We start from the raw sequence: 23,250 nt of genomic DNA on the forward strand, positions 1-23,250 counted from the left end.
CCCCTGAGCACAAACCACACAGTAATGCTGAAATACAAGGCCTATATGTCACTAGGTGGGTATAGGGAAAATGACAAGAGCATATGTGACAGCTATGGCAGTAGCTTGGTAGCTCAAGCAGGGTGATATGAATATTTCAGCCACATGTGTTAGCAGAACACATGAGCTAACTGCCCCACCCTACCCACCCCGCTCCTAGGATCAAATGTCAAGCTGGGCTTATAGACATGTGTGTAGCAGGGAGGCCTCATGTGTGGGTTGGTAGGTGGATTTGGCCTTGGAGTTGAGTATTCACCATTGAAGGAATTAACAAAAAGTCATACACTAATAATTATGAGCACATACTGTACCCGTTAGGCCCTGAAATATGTGGTATGTGTGCTTATCTTTGCTCGTATGTCCCATCTATACCGACAGGCATTCTCCCATTATACAACTGAAACAAGTGAGTCATGTAAGAGCAGCTACAGATGTCTATTGGGATTTGTGGGCGGGCGGTAAGTGTTTCTACCTTGCTGCACAGCTGTGTGGGACAGGAAGGTCAAAAAGATGGCTGAGACATAAGGGGGAATCTCTGCTACTGTGCTTGCTGTAGTTTACACCAATGCCTACTGCTAGCTTCCAAAATAAAAGCCATAGCTCATCCTGCAAAGATTTCTTCTTCTCCTTGAAATATAACATCAAAAGGAAAAATCCACCTTAAAACACTGTTAAAAAAAAAGCAGCTATTGGCATGTACCTTGCACACTAATGCCTAGACTGAACGACCTCAAGATGTCACTGTCATTCATTCGTATTTACTTGCCTCTCGAGTACGAACGGGACCAACAGGGTTAAACATTGGCGGAAATCTTCACCACATACTGGGTGACAAGAAGTAGCTGATCAAAAACTAGTTCTGGTGTGATGCCTTCCTCCATATGTGAAAAATCAACCCCTCCTAAGTTCAACTTTGTAGTCAAAATCAACTTAGAACGACTCACTTCATGTCCAAGTCCAGCTCTTGCCCTACTGCACAAGTGCTGTAGAAAGAAATGTATTTGCAAGCCATATGTTCACATCAGGGGAGAATTTGGGACAAATGTTCCACATGCGATAATAGGGACCTACGTCTAATAATTTATCATCACTGGCCAAACAATAATATATTGTCAGTCATCAGTCCTTGTTCCACTTTGTCCCCAATTGGTAAATTATAATAGTGCATCTACTCACCATGCATGAGGGTTTAGCCCAGACCTGCTTGATAGAAGTCTGATAAACATGAATTGGTTTGCATAATGCTTCAAAGCCCTCTGGGCAAAACCTCCAGTAGTGATTTACATAAGGTTGAATGACCCCCGCAACACAAATTTAACAGCCATCAATTATTAACTTAGGATAATGAGCTTGCTGTTGGGGAAGAACTGGCATTGTCTATTATATTCTACATGCCGCCCATAGCTTCACTCCAAAGGCAATAGACTGAATGAGAAATGTACAACGTTTTTACATCTCCTGCTTTGCACGGCAACGTAACAGGAGTTGAGAAGGTACTGGGCTGTGTTTTAGCCCCGATACGTGCCGTTCCCTCTCCTCAGGACAGACCGTAACGCCAAATGAATCTGGGGGTTTCATATTGCCTTGGAAATTGGCAAGGGAACGTACCTGCCAGAACGTGACTTAAGACATTTTCCGAATTAATGGGACCCACTCTTCAATTCGGCATACATCCAATACACCAAACGGCACTTATTTCAATAAAATGTCCACTTTTACAGTTGGTTTTTGTCCACCGAAATACACAGTGGTGGGCGGTAGCGAGCAGTGAGGACAGTTCTAAAATTTAGATTTTACATAAAGAAGTGCTGTCTGGTAGACCAAATGTATGCCGAGTCCCCCAGAGCAAGCTCACGATTCAGAAAATGTTGTAAGTCATGTTTTATGATGTACATATATTTGCCGAAAAGCAAGGCCACATTAAATTACCAGAATTTTAATGCACTTTAGCGTGCCGTTCCCTCCATGCGTGAGAGAACGGCACGCATCAGGGCAAAGACTGAATGAGTAATGTAAAACACTGTGCATATTACGCTTTACAGCGCTACATAACATGGGGTTAGAAAGGTAGTGGGGTAGTGTGTGATTTCCAGAGGCTCTCCTCCTGGGAGGCGCCTCCATCCATCATGAGCAGGGATGCTGCGAGGGAGGATTTGGATAACCTAGCCAGCCAAGCATCAGCCCACATCGATGATGGGTCCATAAGTGGGTTAGCTTCTAGCATAAAGCTAGATGAGCAGGTTAGCTGCATTCCAGCAAAGACGAGACGGGGATTCAAACCGACAGGTGCAACAGCATCATCATCCAGCCGTACACAACCTCCTTCCTAACTAACGCCACCATCCACCTTGATAAATGTCCAAAAAATGTCCAAGCCAACAGCTGAAACCCCAGTGAGCTGACGGAAAACAAGCATGAATATATGTTATTTTTCATTCTGTAATATGTTGAATTGTGTGAGCGAAAGAGTGGAGAGCTAGCTACCCGCTTCACCACAGCGACCAAACCAACCGCTGTTAGCCTCGGCGCTGGCTGCCTCCCTTTGCTTTGAGATGAGGCATCAAATAAAACAGCAAGGGGGGAAAAACAGCATGTATGTTTTCACACTCACCTCTCTGCCATTTTCCCAACGGTTCTTAGTATCCGTATAGAATATATCCCACAACGTCTCCCATGTTTCCGAAATTGCGGTCGCCGCAGTCAACGAGACACTCCTTCTAGACCAGTGTCAAGCTAGCTACAGTATAACACACGACGTCCGGTTACAACCTTCAAAATAAAACCCGTATTGACGAACCAGTTTATGTGTTGCAACGTTTGGATGAATACAAAGTACCATACAGAAAATAAACAATATATTTAAGGGGGGATCTGTAATGAAAGAAAACACCATTGTTTGGAAGAAGACTTGGAAGAATCTCTGTCTTGGAAAAAGTACATTTTAACCATTAATGCAGTGGTAAATAACACAGTGGGTAAACTATGACGTCCAGTCAGTGATCATCATAAGGCAAACAACCACAAATATAAACGACAATCAATTATATTTTCAGAAAAGCACAGATTTCTGTTTTTTTTTTTCCTTTAAAGACCATATCATAATAACACCTACACCAGTTTGATATTACTTGCTATGATGTGTACTATGAATTAATGTCATAAAGATTCTTGTTAGCCTCACAGGGTGGGTCAACTCTATTCTGCAAATACATTAAATAGAATAAATAGATTAAATAGAATAAATTCTGCTCTATCTTGCAAAAGTCAATTTTATCCCATAACAGTAGCAGAGTTGTTAATAAAAGTTATAGTATAGGAGCTCCAGTGTCAAGCCAGCCTGAATAATCCACAATTGAAATGCCCTGTGTTTGCCATATAAATAGGGCCATCAAATATACACAGCACAAGTGAGCATGTCTATGCTTTTATTTTGAAAGCAAAATTGAATAACTTCTGGTATTAGTCTAGCTAACTCTGGCTAGCTTGACGCAGCTGGGAATGAGCTCTGCTAGTATCAAGTCATGATGCATTCATGTCAAATGGGAAAGATGGTAAATACGAGCACTCACTAGCAAATACTATTCACCACAGTTTTTAGGTGGTAAATTCATTCATTCATTCTCTTTACCGACTACTGGTAAATACTACGTTTTACACTTTGGCAAAGGACACAGATACTAAACTGTAGTGTAGGGAAGGATATATTAATTTCAAATAAAACAAAAAATATATATATATATATTTTTTTTATTTTATTTTTTTTTTACCACATTTTGTGATCACAACGTTTAGAATGCCATGGCAGGACAAAACTACTGGCTGGATGTTTGGTTTGCTGTAAAACACGAAGTTAAATATTTCTTCACTAAGTTCATGTGTGTCAAGAGTGAAAAAGACGACCAGGAGCAACCAAAGCCTAGAGAAAACTACAACCATGGCATCTGGGCGGTTTCAAAATTGCACCACTTTGTCCCCTGTGTGTAGTGCATTTACCTGGAGTGCTGGAATTCTGATGCTGGAACATGTGTTGCTCTGTGAATGCTGCGCCCTCAAGTGGACACTAGCAGAACTTCATCTGAAGCCAATAGCCTTTCCTGCCTCAGCTGTTTTGATTCTTCTACATAATAATCACCACTCTCTTACACTAAAACAATCCTGCTTCATAAATACTACTACTACTACCAATACTAATGTGAATACTAATGTTTCTAGTAATAATAGCTTTTGTTAAGACAGAATTACAACGAATTCTAGGGTCACAAGCAGGGTTAGACCCATTAATCCCAACGCAGCTTTATGGTCGTATGCAAAAGTATGCAAAGTAAGTATGCAAAAATATGTTAATTATTGCCATTATCATGGGCTTCAATGGAGACATTTAGTATTGCATTGTCTTAATGCTGTTTCAGAGGCTTTTCCACCCTGACAAGAATACACTTCTTGGGGAAACACTCAATACTTGTAATTCTTTTTCATTTTTTGGCATGAAAATTGTCAGCTTGGAAGACATCATTCCAATTCTGTTGCTTGTGTCATATTGCTCTCTCATTCTCCATTCTTCTGTAGAACAACTCATACTCTCCCATATCTTGTTACTGTTGAATTGCACCTTACTTATGGAAGCGATAGAGCTGTAATTCAAAGGGTTATGATTGGTTTTTTACCGGTTCGTTTTTAATCTATAACCAATGATGGCTTCTCTGGACACTAAGACACACATTGCAGAGGAAAAGCAAGTCAACGCTGACTCAGCCAGGAAGTGTGTCATGGACTATCACATGGACCAGCCTCTCTAAAATCCTCCCTTGTCACCGTTAAAGCTACATGTCACCACACAGGCTGATTTGTAATGAATGTTTGATTTTTTTAAAGATTTATTTTTGGCATTTTTATGCTTTATTCGACAGAGTTAGTGAGAGAGAGACAGGAAGGTATGGGAGAGAGAGAGGGGAGGACATGCAGCAAGTGACGCGGGCCGGAGTCGAACCCGGGTCGCTGCGGGAAGGACTGATGCATCGCCTTGTGACCAGACTTCAGTCATCAGAGAGAATGATTTGATTGGCCATGGCTCATGCCAAAGCCTGCATGAGTAAAACCACCGAGCTGGAGTACTTGATGAATCCTAACCCTAATCCAGTTCACCTACTTCAAACAGGTTTCCATAATGCATTAATTGTATAACTTCTCCTTTTTGCAATGTTAGGTCAGGGTATTGAAGATGGATTACTTCTATGGAGGACCAAAATAGTAGAAAGATAGAATAGAATAATAGAATAGAAATAAATAATGACATAAATAAATACATAAATAAATTAATAATTGATTGATTGTTTTCCTTTAATTTCAAAATTATTAAATAATATTATTTCATAATTATTGTTTTCTTAATAACATGACTATATTTAACCCTCTGGGACCTGCCATTCATTTTTTGTCTTTGCCTATACCTTTGTATTTTGGCTTATATTGTTGTCATTTTTCACAATATCAAAGTCTATACATCCCCAGAATCTGCACAACCTTAGGCAACTAGACATATCACTCAATAAGCAGTTCTATACACTATTATAGGGGAAATCAGACCATAATTGAAAGAACGAAAATTGAATTGAAAAAAGAATTGAAAAAAAACGCAAATGGAATTTGTACTTATGTTATTATAAAACCACTGCACACAAAGAGGTTGAAAGAGAAAAATATATGAAAAATGTTCAAAAGGGCCTTTGAAAGCTCCCTGAAGTGATTTGGCACTTCTGCCATCTTTACTTTTTTATCGATGCTCGTTTTTATGAGCATTGTCTCCAGACTTTTTTTGTTTTTTTGTCAGTATCAGTGACTTTTTGGACAATGTAGTTTACATATATGCATCATGGCAGTTTCTGTCCAAGATGACACACAGAGGCACCTGGCATGCCTTACACCATAAAGGTGTCGGTTTCTTGCAGAGCCTAGATTTCCTGTGTCCCTGTTGCCCTTTCGGACTTGGACAGGAGTGTGTATACTGTCTGTCTGGAACAGAGAAGTCCAATGGTACTCCCATCAGTTCAGCAGAGAGCAGCTCCTGGACACACCAAAATATAAAAAAAGTTAGCAAATTGAAATTATCACCATTCCTTTCACAGTAATAATAATAATAATTCAATTCCAAACGGCATAGAAAACAACTCTGGAGACTTAATTCAGTCAGTAAAGGTAATCCATCACTGTGAACGAGAGGCTGCCAATCGCGTTTTGCAAAATTGCTTCAGAACGATAGTATCAGGCTATAAACTTTTACATTTTTAAAGAAGTTCCGTTCACGGTTTCATATGTTTTATGGTTTAGTACAATAGCCTCTTACTGTATGACAAGGTTGGAGAACACTTTGGGAGGGACCGTGCCTCCATGCAGAACATTTCAACATCCTTGATATTAGGTTTGTGCTTGTGGACTGCCCTCTTCAATTCAGACCTCAGATTTTCACTAGGGTTCTGGAGACAAGATGGCCATTGCAAAACATCGATTTCTGTGATGATTTTGATGTATGTTTGGGGTCGTTGTCTGGTTGAAAGGTCCTTCCACGGCCAAGTCTCAGCCTCCTGGCAGAGGCAACCAGGTTTTGGGCTAAAATATCCTGATAATGGAATTCATTATGCCATCGATCTTAACAAGATCTGGACCACTAGCAGTAAAACAGCCCCAAAGCAGATCCTCCACCATATTTCACCGTGGGCATACGGTGCTTTTCCTTGTATGCGGTCGTCTTTTGTCGCCAAACATGCCGATGGTGTGCATGGCCAAAAAGTTCCATTTTGGTCTCATCTGACCACAACACACAATTTCAATTGTAGTTCCAGTGATGCTTGTCAAAGTTCAGGCGCTTCAGTTTATGGGTTGCACTCAGTAAGGGCTTCTTTCCTGCAACCCTTCCAAAGAGCTTGTTGACATGGAGGAGGCGTCTAACTGTTGATTTTGAAACTTGAAAGTACATGCGTCCTCCTCCTGGTGAATTTGCAACTTTTCTAGATTTCTAAAACTTTTTGATTATTGCCCTGACTGTGCTTAGTGGTATTTTACTATCTGTCTCCTGAAAGCTCTTTGATTTTCCACAAAGTGATGGATGACAAATGGATTTTACATGTGTGCAACCTCATATTTTGACCCCAGTGAAACAGGAAATGATGAAAGCAATACAGTTTCTGGATTCTGAGATCAATAAAAAAAAATAGAATTTTATTTATTTTATATAATAAATTTTGTTCATTTTCATGAAGGGTGACAATAATTCTGGAGTTGACTGTATATGTATATGTATCATGCAATTCCTATATGATAATTTCTGAATTTTACAATTCACAGTAAATGAAAAAAAATTGACTGACATGGACTGATTGCAATGCAACACTGAATTTATTTTTTGCAGTGGGATTTTAGTCCCTCTCTATTTCCTCGGCTGTTTTCCTCAGTGTTTGGAACAGCCGAGGGAAGAAGCGTCAGACTCTGTTCTGTTCCAGGCTGCTGGTCAAGCCTTCCTGGACTGGAGTAATGGCAGGAGCTTCAGTAGGGATGGTCAGAGGAACCAGAGGAGCTTCAGTAGGGAGGCTCACAGGAACCAGAGGAGCTTCAGTAGGGAGGCTCAGAGGAACCAGAGGAGCTTCAGTTGGGATGGTCAGAAGAACCAGAGGAGCTTCAGTTGGGAGGCTCACAGGAACCAGAGGAGCTTCAGTTGGGAGGCTCAGAGGAACCAGAGGAGCTTCAGTTGGGAGGCTCACAGGAACCAGAGGAGCTTCAGTTGGGAGGCTCAGAGGAACCAGAGGAGCTTCAGTTGGGAGGCGCACAGGAACCACAGGAGTTTCAGTAGGGAGGGTCAGAGGAACCAGAGGAGCTTCAGTTGGGAGGCTCACAGGAACCAGAGGAGCTTCAGTAGGGAGGCTCAGAGGAACCAGAGGAGCTTCAGTAGGGAGGCTCACAGGAACCAGAGGAGCTTCAGTAGGGAGGCTCACAGGAACCAGAGGAGCTTCAGTAGGGAGGCTCACAGGAACCAGAGGAGCTTCAGTAGGGAGGCTCAGAGGAACCAGAGGAGCTTCAGTAGGGAGGCTCAGAGGAAGTAGAGGAGCTTCAGTTGGGAGGCTCAGAGGAACCAGAGGAGCTTCAGTAGGGAGGCTCACAGGAACCAGAGGAGCTTCAGTTGGGAGGCTCAGAGGAACCAGAGGAGCTTCAGTAGGGAGGCTCAGAGGAAGTAGAGGAGCTTCAGTTGGGAGGCTCAGAGGAACCAGAGGAGCTTCAGTAGGGAGGCTCACAGGAACCAGAGGAGCTTCAGTAGGGAGGCTCAGAGGAACCAGAGGAGCTTCAGTTGGGAGGCTCACAGGAACCAGAGGAGCTTCAGTAGGGAGGCTCAGAGGAACCAGAGGAGCTTCAGTTGGGAGGCTCAGAGGAACCAGAGGAGTTTCAGTAGGGAGGCGCACAGGAACCACAGGAGTTTCAGTAGGGAGGGTCAGAGGAACCAGAGGAGCTTCAGTAGGGAGGCTCACAGGAACCAGAGGAGCTTCAGTAGGGAGGCTCACAGGAACCAGAGGAGCTTCAGTAGGGAGGCTCACAGGAACCAGAGGAGCTTCAGTAGGGAGGCTCACAGGAACCAGAGGAGCTTCAGTTGGGAGGCTCAGAGGAACCAGAGGAGCTTCAGTAGGGAGGCTCAGAGGAACCAGAGGAGCTTCAGTAGGGAGGCTCACAGGAACCAGAGGAGCTTCAGTTGGGAGGCTCAGAGGAAGTAGAGGAGCTTCAGTAGGGAGGCTCACAGGAACCAGAGGAGCTTCAGTTGGGAGGCTCAGAGGAACCAGAGGAGCTTCAGTAGGGAGGCTCAGAGGAAGTAGAGGAGCTTCAGTAGGGAGGCTCACAGGAACCAGAGGAGCTTCAGTTGGGAGGCTCACAGGAACCAGAGGAGCTTCAGTTGGGAGGCTCAGAGGAACCAGAGGAGCTTCAGTAGGGAGGCTCAGAGGAAGTAGAGGAGCTTCAGTTGGGAGGCTCAGAGGAACCAGAGGAGCTTCAGTTGGGAGGCTCAGAGGAACCAGAGGAGCTTCAGTAGGGAGGCTCAGAGGAACCAGAGGAGCTTCAGTAGGGAGGCTCAGAGGAACCACAGGAGCTTCAGTAGGGAGGCTCACAGAAACCACAGGAGCTTCAGTAGGGAGGCTCAGAGGAACCAGAGCAGCTGAACCAACAGCAGAGTCCATTTCTGGGCTTGGTGTTGTGTCCTCTTCCAGTTCCACCTAAAAAGGGAGAGAAGCCATTTGAATTTAAGAAAATATATTTTTTTTTACTTTTTTACTGTACAGTATCTTCAGTATCCAGCTACTCGATCATACATCTGCGCAGGTCTTCTTACCTCTTTGGTGGTCAGCACTTGTTTCTGTGGCTCGAACATCACACAGATTTCCCCCACTGTGACATCAACGATCCTGGTCAGCAGCTCTGGCCCAAAGCGCTTCAGCTCCTCCAGCAGGACGTCTGGAGTGTACTTCTCTCTGACCTTGTTCTGGATAGAAAGGACCTTCTCATCCCGGATGGAGCGGGAGAAGGCGGCCTGACGGTCTGTGAAGGTCAGAGAGGCGGAGAGCTTATCCTGAACGGCCTTCGTGAGTCCGACAGCCAAGTCGCTGAGCTGCAGCGGGGGTACGGACAAGAGGATCGCCGGATTAATCCAGAAGCCCTGCAGGACTTTGGGCACAACCCGCATCACCACTTCCTGGGGGTTGAGGAGGCTGGAGCTGGGCTGCTGCTTCTCCATCAGGCTCCTGATGGCTTTGTCAGCCAGACGGATGATCTGAGGGTCTCTGTCGATGAGAATCACTCAAAATGAGTTGAAATACACATTTTCTGAAAAGACACAATTTCCCCACAGGAATCATTCAAATTTCATCTTATCTCATAAATGTGACTTACTGAAAACAAGGACTGTTGGCTTCAGGTGAGTTGAGCACGATTCGGGCTAAAAACTCAATAACCATCAGTTTCATGCTGATGTTCACCTCCCACATCTGAAACAAGAAATGGGATGCACCATTAAGAGTTGACATATTTACAGGATCAATCTAGTGTTATGTGATAATTTACTCCAATTCTCTCCAAGTCTTTTCATGATCTTGGTCTTACCAGCGTGAGGAGAGGCTGGACACTTTCATCAAAACTCTGGAGATCAAACCTCCACAAACTTCAAATGGAAAGAAAACAGAAGGTTCATCTTAACTGTCGCTCTATTTTCTTCTCATTAGTAACAGACTAGCTTAAAGGACTAGTTAACCCAAAAATGAAAATTCAGTCATTATCTACTCACCCCCATGCCAGTAGAAAATCGATAGGTAAGACTATTTTTTTACCAGAAAACAAGACTTCCGGTTTGGCCGTTTAGCCTTCCAAATAAAAGCGCGAGATTTTAAAATAGAAATACTGTTTTAAAGCAATTACTTTGCATTTAATTGTCAAATTCAATAAGTGAGCACCCATATTAATGTTTGATGTCATAATAATAATGAAAAATGCCATAAAATGTGCCATTTTTAACTATAAACGCTGCAAGTATTACACTGTGCAGAATACATACAGAACAGAGACTAAAGTGGACATCAGACATTAAACCGATTTTCTACTGGCATGGGGGTGAGTAGATAATGACTGAATTTTCATTTTGGGGTGAACTATTCCTTTAACATTAGCAGAGTTGATGATAGATTGAGTGGTGGACTGTCTCACCGCTCCCTGAGAGATTTCTTGCCCTGCTCCACCAGCCAGTCAGTCATGTCCTCAGCGGTCAGTTCAGATGGGACCTGCTTTTGTTGCTGACGCCTCAAAAACTGCACCATCATTTTTTTCTACAAGACAATAGAAAACATCAGATGTTCTCATGTATAATCATAGGAGACACTTTACCAGAAGTTGTCAGGTGTTTTATTTTGTGCGGGCCTGAAACAAAAGTGGTTCTTACTTGTACTTCATAGTACTTCCACTCCCAGCAGAGCTGTACAGTCTCTCTGTACACCGGTACATTGAACAATACCTTTGAAGTAAATGAGATAATGTCACTCAAAAGCCTCTTATGCTACATACATACATCAGCTCAAAATCTTTACAATTTAACTGCAATAAACAATGCTCACATACCCTGATGGGTCTATAGATGACCCTTTCTCCTTCAATCCAGTCCATGGATGTTTTGCTACTGGATGACAAATCAACAGTGCAGAAACAAGGACACAATAAAACCAACTACCAAACTCACAACTACAGAACAGATGCAAAAGCACTCAAACACAGTTGATACTGGTGGCTGAAATGAACTGAGGGTGTTCAGGGAGAAAGTTTATGTGGGAGACAGAATGGACATATTGTTGAGTCACTGGGAGTAGAATTTTGCTCTGTATGACAGACAGATTCTGTTTTGGTTCAACTGTTCAGGTAGAGATGACCAGGGAAAATACATGTCTGGGCAAATATGATGATCAAGATCGATCAATAAGTTGCCTTTACATTTTTTATTTATCTTTTTGCAAGGCAACACTTGAATAGATGTTAATCCTGTGTTTTGACATGGTTAGTTGGTTGGTATTGGGAGTGTAGCCTACATTGCCCTAAAAAACTGCCAGGTGTATCAGCACTTTTATATCTTTGATACGAACGCTGTGCAACATTTTGGTCAACATTGCAGGATTACACAGCCCAAGCAGATGGATAAACACTCTCACATTGTCTACATGGCAACTTCTAATGCTATGGTATTATGCTGCAAGTCTGACTTCAATTCCTGTTGACCGACACATTGCCTTGTCATCTTCTCCAAGGTTTACATGTGTGCCATTAAAATTAGCCAGCGTTAGAGCTGACACAGGTTCTCATTTCCTCACTTTTAGGATAATGCTAGTCGCCTATAATTACTTAACATACTGTATGCTAAAGCATTAGCATGTGCACCAGACAGAGCTATCTACCGGAGGCACAGAGATGACTTTGGTGCTAAAAGGCTACTCTTGTCATTTGCATATTGCAAGGGCACCAACTCACCTGAGAACTGCTGGTCAGGAATTATGGCTGAAACTGGTGCCTCTAGATATACATAGACACTCAAATCATGCATGTGTTCCAGGTAGATTGGCACTTTAGCATACACTAGTGATAGAGTGATAGTAGGCTCCTATTAACACTACCAAGGCCAAGCCACTGTCAATTAACTTAGAAGTTTTAGAACTGAAATCTCTCAGCTTTCTAAATGTGTTGGTAGACTTTCAAAATCATGTAAGGAAATAGTGGTTATGCTTTACTTCCTACTGCTCTAACAGATGGCGAAACATTTAGAAATTGTACATATATAATAATCATTATGGCACTGTGTAAAATTATTCTAAACTGTAAGGCTGGTATATTTTCACAGGAACTCCATTTCTATATTACATGAGACTGTAGAATAAAATGTAGGGGTTGTGGGAAATGAATGTGAATCACGTTGCAGCTAGCCAGCTGTCCATCTCCTCCAGCACAGATCATGTTCTTGGTGACCAGGCTGCCTCACCAGCCAGGCTTGGTCCCGTTGGACTGGCTGACCACAGGCAGGAGGGCCTGCTGCAGGATGTCAGCGATGGGACCTCCAGCTGTGGAAAAGAACAGGGCATTCAAATTTAGCACTGTAGTCAAAACCACCTTAATCGAGTCCAAGTCAATTCCAAGACCAGGTCCAGTTGAGTTCAAGTCAAGACCAAAGGGCGTTGAGACCAAGTCAAAGCCAAGACCAAAATAGGCAATAAACAGTGTACATGTCTTTCAAATGTAAAAATAAAGCTTAAGGAGTTTCTTAAGGATCAACAGAGATGATAGCTCTGGACTACACCCTTCAACATCCAACTAATTCATGTATTTTTTAACATCATTTGGCCCATGGGGCAAGACCAGCATCAGAGCCAGGAAAAATAATCGATTGCAAAGGATTACCCAATCAGCAAATGGATCCCGCCCCATTCACTTTGATTGACAGACGGCTGAGACATTATGAAAAGTGACATTATGAAATGAAAAGAGTGATTATGAAATAAAAAGAGGAGCAATGAAAAAAGAAAAAGGGAAATAAAATAACCACTTTGAAAAATGTAATTCTGAATAATATCATCATGTAATTGAAAATAAAAGCCATTTGAAAAATAAAAAAAAGTTTTTATGAAATAAAATACAACTAAATATAGTCATGTTATGAAAACAATTATTATGAAATAATATTATTTAATTTTTTGAAATTAAAGAACAAAACCAATCAATTATTAATTTATTATTATTATATGATATTATATATTTCTGTATTTATTTATGTAATTATTTATTTTACTGACATTTATTTAATTATGACTAATATGGTCCTCCATAAAATTCAAAGGTATTGGGGAAAAGCATAATTTTAGTGTCCTTGCTGGAACTGTAAGCCCCACCCCAACAGCAGGTGTCAATCATGTTAATGTATGGTATGATATGCAACTTTATCACGAACCACAAAGATTTTAAAAATCCTGTTTCAGATCCTGGAGAAAGAGAAAAAGCATAAGGTTCCAGACTCTCATCAACTATTGAGTTTTCCGTTTACCAACCCCCCTTTTTTAAAGAAAATGTTGAGGATTTTTAACATTTTTTATTTAACAAGAAGCCAAGTCTGTTGATTGCTGATCAAGTCAACTCTTAGTTTCTGAGAATTTGTCAACACTGCCTTGTTGGGATTTGTTAATAATGCTAACACAAGTCAATGGGGATAGAATATGACTCCAAATCCCATGCTGACCACTCAATTTACGTCTATAAGCTGTATTAATAATAATTAAAGTTAAAGAATTGTCTTTTTCTGGTAAAATCCTGACTAAATCACTAAATCATGACTAAAAACCACCTTGTTTACCTTTGCTCATCTCTTTTCTTTCATGTGCTTCTAGGAAAGTGATGGGAGTACACTAAGGACATTAAGGACATATTTCAAAAACCTATACATATAATATTACTCAACAGTATCACACACTTTTCCAGTACCTTCTTCTTCTGTTTACTAATAATTAGTAAGCCATTTGATTGAGACACACCAGCTTCCAGTAGAGGCGTCACATTGTCATTACAGTAAATGGCTTCTCAGTAATAGTGAGTGCGGTGCCTCCTTGTGGCTACTAGTGGTGCTACACTCCTAGCAGACCTTCCAGGTGAATGAAGAACCCTCTCAGGAATTGTCCAACATTGCTGTAGGCCACAGCAAATTACCCTATTATAAACTAAAGAGGATCATGAGTATCCTCAAGACAGCACCCCCATGTTAGTATTACATACTGGATTTCATTCCAAAACACCGGAAATCAAAATACTGTTTTAATGTTGTTTGTAAGGCAATTATCTCTAATTTCAACATGGTTTGATGGGGAGTTTTAGTTTCATCCCAGCAGGGGGTATTCATCCCCCCCACACACACACCCGAAGTCTGCCCTGCTGAAAGTCTTTAAGAACAAGCGGTCCCAGTGTGTGTGGTGGTAGAGCTGGAGCTCAGCAGGCCAGGGTGAAGCCTTCCAGGAAGCTGAGATGGAGCAGTTGCAGGCCCACAAGCAGGTTATGGTGTCTGAGGGTCTTTCTCAGTAGTGTAGTCTAGTCTAAAGCAGTGTCTCACACACTCGTTGGGTGGGCATTGCGCCTTGCTTGCAAGCAATAAAGATAACAGAAGGACAACTTCTCATCTCCAAGTCTCTTTATTACAGAAAACTTCCACCACAGCGACAAAAAGTATTTTTTTTACATTCATTGTTTAATGGCTGTTGTCTCAATACCAATTTAGCTACATTCAAACATATATACAATAAATGTCGGTCTATTACCAAAGACTAAAACCACATGAATTAATTAGCAGAAGGTTAGCAGTTGCCACGGGGCAAATTGAGCCAAAGGGGCCACAAAGTTGTCTTTTCATTATTCTTTCGTTAAGCCGCATTCTTCCAAGTTAATTTGAAAGTCAACATCCTGAAATATCGGTGGAAGCATTTGTTTTAGTTCTGTCTCATTTTTCATTGCCAAGATAATGTTTTGAGTAAAAACCGGCTCATCTTACCCCGCTCTCCCCTACTGCACACGAACAGGGGGTCCCACTGGCCCATCACATCGTAGGACCCACGGTAGCCTACCTGTCCTCCATGTGTGGGCTCTCTGTAACATCATTTTCCCGTTCCTTTGAGTCGTTACACCCGGATGCGAGGGTCTGACCCAGCCCACAAAGTAATCGAGCAGCACTTTTTATCCCGCTCCTGATGCCCTAACAGGCCCTCATAAGCCCTACGCATCAGAGACAGCCACATGTAATAATAATTACGCCATTTTATTCACCGCAATTTCCATGGGCGCCGTCCATGAACCGTGTCGGTGCATAATCTGTTCATCAAGGACGTTTTACGGCACCATATATGTTCAGCTCCTTCTTCTTCTCCTTCCTCAAGTACTTTCCGGCAGACTAGGCACTGATCAGTGCATTCCTGCCATTTGCTCTACCAATAGATGTTATCAATCATGTCTTTGATTACAGTCCTGTAGTTTTTCCCAAATTTCAGTCAACTCTCCAAAAAGCCTTTCCCTTATGCAGTGTCCCTTACAGCAGGGACACTGCATCATCGCATGGCCGACAGTCTCTGAGCTAAATATGCTGATACAGGAAACTTTTCTTCTGATAGAAAAAAAGAGCAAGATAGAGAGAGAGCAAGATAGATAGGTAGATAGAATGCATTCCTTTATTTATGCTTTGATAATCAACAGCAGAATTATCAAGCAAAAGCATTAAAAGACATCCACATGATTGATGAACCTTGAATGCTTTGTCACTAGTCTGAGTAATTCATAGGGTTAATGTAAGACTGGTAACGAACCAGTCATTATGAGGTGAATAAATGAGATGAACATGAATGCTGTCAAAGATTTTATTTCCAACATGTTGTGAAAATCATTTTGCTCACTAGTATTGCACTTTCTGTTTGGTCAGTGTTGTCGACTTTTTCCTTTGATCAGGACATATTAAGCAGCGGAGAACGGGGATGGTGAATCCTTGGGCTGGTTTTCCTGTAATGAAATAGGGAATAGGGATGCATTAAGCATTGATTCATCTCACACAAACTGAACACACTGACAGTTTGCTTCTATAGCAAAGTGGCTCTTCGTCATTTTTGGAGGCTGAGGCACAATAAATTATTGACTGCTTGAAAATGCCATACAAAGATGAAATTGACCCAAATTGCATTGGCTTGGAAGAGTGATTATAATCACATTAAAAATATGATTAATGTAATTCTATTTTACATTAATCTTTCTGCAGTCTAGAGAGACATCTGAGCTCAGTCCAAACTGATAAAAGCACTGTTAATGGTACACTTGATTTAATAAAAACAATTCCATTAAAGCCATTGATTTGATAAAGGCTACCATGTTAATTGTTTGTCACAGCTGCCTTTGGCATTTATCATTAATAGTTGCTTAATGCTTTGTTAATATGCACATGCAACCACAAGCTAAGCAGAAGCCCATGGAACTTGTCAGAGAAGCTGCTTCTCTTGAGCATTTTATTTTCCTAACCTTTGTGATTTATTTAGGAGGCATATGTTGTCATGATTTTCAAGACTGTTCCCTTTTTCACTTTAAATCATTTAGAATTTTTTTAAATGCCCAAATATCAGATGCATCGGTCATAAAAACCAAAGTTTTTATGACCGATGCATCTGATATTTGGGCACCAGCGCTCTGCCATCTTTGGAACTCTGTTATTGCTTTATGTTTGTAATTGTGATTTAGTAACTTCATAAGCAAGGTTTTTCTGTTATTTTGTCCACTCCTCCCAAAGCTTCTCTTTTTTTAAGCTCATAAAAAAAAATACAAATATTGGCTTGTTCCATTCTTCCCATCTTTCTTACAATGTCTCATGCTGTGGCTTTATCCTGGTGGTGTTTCTGCATTATAACTTTCAGTGTCTGTTGCTACATCGCACTAAATTCCCCATTGTGATCCATTGTACCATCCAGGAGAAACACACTGAGTGGTAAAGAAATCACTCATAGCAATCTCAGGTTTACTAGCAGATCCCATTGAGTCATGATGTTATTTCTCTGATGCAGTTAGAATTCAATTCCAAAAAAGCGCTTATGTTGTGGTTATGATATCTTATAATGCTGTGTCACCGATTACACACGGGCGTTGCACTGTATAAACACTGTAGATGACTGAGCATACAATAGTTAAACAGTAGTGATAATGGATCTGTAAGAATCAGCCCTATGTCCATTTAAACTGTCCTGTCTGTGTAGAGCCCTACTGGCAGACTGGTATTGATCCTAGTTATTTGACTCACACTCAGGTCCAGGAATCCAGGCATGTCCTCTATGATCACTACTTCGTTGGTCTCCTGCTGTCTCCTCCCCCTTCCCCTCCAGGCGTTCAGTCCAATCAGCATGCCAACCACCAATATGGCTACTGCTGCAGACACTGTGACTGCTGTCACCACCGTGGGGTTATTAGTAGTCCCCTGGGGTAACTCTTGGGCAGCACCCTTCACCAGGTAGTCATCTCCATGGACTGCTGCGCGGGGGAGAGGCTGGGGTATCAGCAGTTCAGAGATATCTGGGGAAACGTGTAAGCCTCATCAGAATTGATCTGGAAGCCAAGCTAGACCTGTTTTCATTCTAACCAAACACAAGACTCAGGTTGTAACATTGCATAATGCGGGAAAAGTGAAGGGATTGAATACTTTCTGAAGATCACTGCAAATTCATACTGCGCTAACTGTTTTCTCCATCTCAAACCCATGAGTGTGATTCCATACCATCCAGACTGAGGAGGAAGAAGGCGTCGTCTCCTTTGATGAAGTTCCTGCTCCTCAGCCTACTGTGGGTGAGGAAGGTACTTGTCCCGGTGCCCGGGCCGCGATAGTATTGGCTGCCGTCAGACCCGCTCACTAGAGACCCCACCTTCCTGGGATTGTCCCAGTAGAACTCTGTGCCTGGGAGAGACAGGTGAATTGTCATGTTATGTCATGATTGATGCTATTTTACTCTCAACAATAGAAAAGAACTCTTTGAACAATACAGTTGTTTTTTAGACTTATTTAACAAGTTTAATTGAATACACTGACCATGCATCCACACTGCGAGCAACAGTCAACAAGTCACCGAAAGTCCATGGACCAAGTTACTCGCAGTGTGTACTAGCAGTTACTCTTTTTTAGCAACACAGTGCTACACACTCTACAAGGCCAAAGTTACACACACTCACACCCTTCTCTCACCATCGGAGGAGAGCTTTTTGGGGTCGGTGGTGACCATACGGTGCATGCTCATTTGCTTTCTGACGTCTGACTGCTGATCCATCAGGGCCATGGTCACCTGCTGCCACGGACAAGGCCACTTGAGCTTGTCGTCGTTGGGGCCTGAGGTCAGGTAGAAGTAGACGGCCATGTACCCCGGCCGGTCGCTGAGCCCGTTGAGGTACACACCTACCTAAGGAGCAGAGACCAGGAAAAGTGTGCAAGTACAAATTGCAATTATTCTCATTACTGTCATTGAGTAGCTTTTCATGTTCTTGTCATTTTTTAAGTCAGTAATTTTACTTTTACCTAAATATGTTGTGACTTAAGTGTTGTACTTTTCTAGATTTACATCTACTACAGTGTTGTGTAGGCTCTCCATAAGCATTGCATCAGAAATTGGCCAATCATAAACTGCATCTGCATCAAACCTAAGCATGTGGTGCTAACGTTAACTAACTGTAACATTAAATGCTCAACTTATCCATAAAAGTATCTTATTTATCATTAGCCAAAAAGCCATACATCTAGTTATAGTATTATTGGTTTGCATTTGTTTGGTATTTGAAATGTCAATTTAGTAACATGAGGATAATAATGGGATGGGCATTTTAATTTTTTTTTATCACAGATCGAATAATGACATGAACTTTAGAACGTCATCTCTTGAGAATAGTATAGTCTGTACTCTGTAACAACCTGAACTCTGTCCTCTCACTGCATGGGAAAGATCTTATGCAACAATGTGTTTTTTTTACGGTCAGCATCTCCTGATGTGTCTAAGAGCCTGTAGGATTTTCATTAAGTCCTTGTATGTCTGAAATACCTGCAGCAGATCAGCTGCTCATGCTAGTTTTCACTGTAGTTGCATTGTAAGATTTTTCCATTTCATATTTCAGTACAGTTAAAGTTGCTTTTTAAAGTAGCTCAGTGTCTTTTACTGTATCTTTTAAATGAGCTACTTTTTACTTTGACTTGAGTAGATTTTTAGACCAGTATTTTTACTATTACTTAAAGTCACAATGAACCCAATCATACCTTCAGGTTTACGCAAGGGCTATTTTTGACAACTCATGCCAAAAATGTTCAAAAATCTGTGAAATGTGTGTTGGTTGAAATATTTATATTGCTTATATTGCTCCTGGTACATGATGAAGTCACCACTAAACATTTTCTGTTTTCCAGGAAGTAAAAGTAATGAGATTTTGATATAAAGTATAAGAAAATACCATTTATTTTTTTTATTTTTTTTGCATAAATTGTAAAATATTGTATGATCGTTAGAATCACTTTTCATTTCAGTGTGACTTTAAGATACAGTACATATACTTGAGTAGGATATTTTGATACTCATTCCACCCTTGGAAAACAGGTTTGAGTGTTTGCTAAGCATCTCAATATTCTTTGCATTCATCACGGAGCAGAAAGTAAAATATGAAACAGGTGTGCACCTGGAAGGAGTAACCTGCTGGCGACAGGAAGGGAGGGCTGTACACCTTGGTCCCTGCTGGTGTGGTGGCTAGGAGAGCGGTGATGTTGCGGATGTGCCAGATGTGCTGAGGGCAGCTTGTGGATGACAGGTTAATGTCATCCAGAGAGAAACCCCCCGTTGCTGCACCCTTTCCCTTCACCCCCTCGAAAACCACACGGGACTTTGTCTTCACATCCAGATTCACATAATGCAGCTCCCAGGAGCCCCAGACACCTCCTGTAAAGACATATAGGACATGTGATCTTAATAATGATTAGTATTGTATGTGGTATTATATATGTAGTATATAGAATACATATTGTATGTAGTAAAGTACAGTAGTAGTAGTAGTAGTAGTAGTAGTGTACTTAGGAGTATGTGTAGATTATAGTATTAGTATATCATAGGGTTAGACTGATATTGGTTTTTCAAGGCTGATACCAATACTGATATTCTGGATTGAAGCTGCTGATAGCCGATATTTTGTGTCAATATTTTGTTTTTAAATTTGCCAATTTTCATGCAAAGAAAAAAACATACAAGATTGGATTGTTTCTCTGTGAATTTTATCCTTGCCAGGGTGGAAAAGCCTCTGAAACAGCATTTAGACTCATCATAGGACACTAAAACTCTCAGCCTAATGAAATTCCTTCAAGTGGATTCCTTCAGGTAGATTTAATTTTCTTTAGGCTTTACAGACTGACACTGAGAGAGGAGTGTCATCCACCTCCATCATATCGGAGGTGGATCACACTAACTGGCCGATATCCAATTTTTTATTTAATCTAATTTAAAAGGCCAATATTGGCAAACCAATATATTGGGATAAACTTAGTGTTCTGCAACTATGTGCCATTGAGAGCTGTGTGTATGCAGGTTTTCATTCCAACCAAGCACTACAGCAGCTGATTTCACTGATTAGCTCACCTTCAACCAGAGAGGAGGAACAAATCAGTGAATTATTACTATTATTCTAGGCTCTAATTATCTAGGTAAAATCTAGGTAAAATCTTTACTACATACATCTTTTCATATCAATATATACAAATCATATACTTTTGTTCTTCACTGTGAAATACCTGAAATGCTCTTGAAGAGCTTCAGTCTTCCATTGGGGTTGAGTTTGTCATACTCTCGCACCAAAATATTCAGTACATCGTCAGCTGCACCGGTGTTGTGGAGGAAGAACTGCAGACACTGGGGTCCAGGTTTAGGGTATAGGATACGACTCTCCAGAAATGCATGGTCACCAGCTTTACCAGATGCAGTATTGAAGTGCATAAAGTAGCCTTTTCCTGTGGGCAAGAAGATCCAAAAGAAAGTAATGTCGGGTCACAACAGTTTATTTCATTACAGGAACAATCAGTGAGACAACCAAGGGTTTGGAGTGGACATATGTGTCATTAGTTTACAGTTGATTTTTGACCAGTGACTGTAAGTATCAATTGAAGAAAAAGGAAACAAAGACAACATCGCAACCACATCAGGTAGCCGACCACATGTGCTTCCAATCCCCAAAATATACACAATCTAAAAAACATCATCTTAACTACAACTACTGCTAGGACTGGGAAACATATGCAACACTACTCCTTCAGATTTTCCATTATGAAATCATGCAAATAAAATAGAAAACTTTCATTATCGAAAGACTAAACATTGCAACATACACTGTTCAGCACTGACTTAAAAACCTAGTTACTGCCCAACATCCCTACATGTAAATGCTTGCCAGCACGGCTGTGAAGCATAACAAGTAAAATCATTTTGATATTGATCTTCAAACTGATGTAATCATTGTGTTCCTGAATGCCAGCCTGCACTTTGTACAGTTGTAGTCTTTAAACCTCTAGTAACTTAAGGCTGGTGCTGTAAATCACTTCAAGTGACCCTATTAAAATATGTTCAACACAAACAACACCAAGGCCACTGATCTTTATGGCTAGATAAGGGAAAGAGCAGTGATAGACTATTTTATGACTTCTCTCTGGGCAACCATACAAAGGTGTGTGTGTGTGTGTGTGTGTGTATCCATCAGCATGTATCTGAATCCCTGTTTGTCTATTTGTCTACCAGTATTTTTTGCCTGTGTGTGAGTCCATATGTCTAAAATATGTTTATTATATACACAATCCAATCTGCAGGTACTGTTCATAACCCTACTGTATACTGTTAATGCCCAATGTTTAGTATATACACAATCCAAACTGCAAGTATACCCAGTCTAACTGGTGCGGGTCTAGTGATATGGTGTTGGGTCATTTTCTTCACCCTACTAATTTTTATTTTGAATTAAACCCAGAATGCAGCCTAACATCCTGGAATTTTCAGTGTACTTATGTTAGAGGAGAAAATGCCCAAGCCATTTTCAAATCCAGTATAGTGATACATCCTACTGATCAGAAGATCCTTATGTAGAGGAGAAAGCGGACATGAGGAAACGGACCAGTCACCTTTGCATTGGCCCATGTTGGTGAAGTCGGTCTGAGGTCCTCCAGTCACAGAGCTACGTTGTTCCCACTTAGCGTTCCCTCCGGGACCCTGGATCATCCCACAGATATTGTCCCGCTCAAAGTTACAGGTATCCACAAAGGTAGAAGAGGTGGCTGTGGAGAGAGATGGGGTGAAACAATCACAGTTCGGCAAAGGAGCTTGAATAGCATAATGGACTAGACAGATCCATGCTTTTATGTCATCTCATTTAGACGGCTTCAAGTCTCTACTACCGCCAGAAGATCTAATGTTGGTCACTGCTCACTGCTGTTTGGGGCAATGTTTTGATTTGTCACTTCCTGTGTGGAGAAGATTTATCACCAGTGACCATAGCTGACATCAGAATTTAATTTGGGCAAATTGGATGAATCTACGGCATCGCAATTAGTGGAGATGGGACGCTCTTCTGTGTTGCAGCCTCACTTTGTGATTTAGGTTGATAAGACGGGTGGATTTTTACATAAAAATCTGGCCAAATACAGCTTTAAGATGAATGAATGGCAGACATTATAAATCACCGCGATGACGCCTCATTAAAAAAAATGTATTAAAAAGATAATTATTGTTCCTTTTTGTTACGTCATGAAAATCACTCTGCATGTATAATTCTTAGTAAAGGAATGACACGACCAGAGTTTGAGTTAAGCGTTTAGACTGCCTTCTCACCAACAGCCTTTCCACCCTGTTCTTATTTGTGAAGAAAAGTCATCAGATGTGTGGTTTCTCAGGTAGATGCATGTCTGGGTCAGATCCTCCTTTCAGATCGTCTGCACAGAGTAAGTGATTTTTCAGCAATGACGCAATGCAAATGTCAAGCAGAGTGGAAGCAGACTTTTCTCAGAACCAAGCAGACACATACAGTATCACTGAGATGTGGAATATACTTAATTTCAAGAGACAAGCCTACAGAAAATACCATAGCGAGTATATTGATTGATAAAGAACC

The 23,250-nt window shown here is 41.2% G+C and overlaps 1 protein-coding gene across 1 annotated transcript in view; it reads right to left on the bottom strand.

Annotated features, from left to right (window-relative positions):
- LOC139917735 (meprin A subunit beta-like) overlaps nt 1-23,250 on the bottom strand; it is an 81,957-nt gene that overhangs the window by 53,194 nt on the left and 5,513 nt on the right. The window contains exons 9-19 of the mRNA XM_078285864.1: nt 22,265-22,417; nt 20,891-21,106; nt 19,792-20,048; nt 18,323-18,533; nt 17,861-18,037; nt 17,390-17,658; nt 13,934-13,985; nt 12,572-12,650; nt 10,165-10,222; nt 9,955-10,040; nt 9,398-9,845 (exon numbers count right to left, since the gene is read on the bottom strand). Coding sequence (XP_078141990.1) covers nt 9,398-9,845; nt 9,955-10,040; nt 10,165-10,222; nt 12,572-12,650; nt 13,934-13,985; nt 17,390-17,658; nt 17,861-18,037; nt 18,323-18,533; nt 19,792-20,048; nt 20,891-21,106; nt 22,265-22,417 — 2,006 coding nt within the window. The remainder of the gene's footprint in view (nt 1-9,397; nt 9,846-9,954; nt 10,041-10,164; nt 10,223-12,571; nt 12,651-13,933; nt 13,986-17,389; nt 17,659-17,860; nt 18,038-18,322; nt 18,534-19,791; nt 20,049-20,890; nt 21,107-22,264; nt 22,418-23,250) is intronic.

This window comes from Centroberyx gerrardi, chromosome 9 (genome assembly GCF_048128805.1).
Source record: "Centroberyx gerrardi isolate f3 chromosome 9, fCenGer3.hap1.cur.20231027, whole genome shotgun sequence".
Classification (NCBI taxonomy): Eukaryota; Metazoa; Chordata; class Actinopteri; order Beryciformes; family Berycidae; genus Centroberyx; species Centroberyx gerrardi.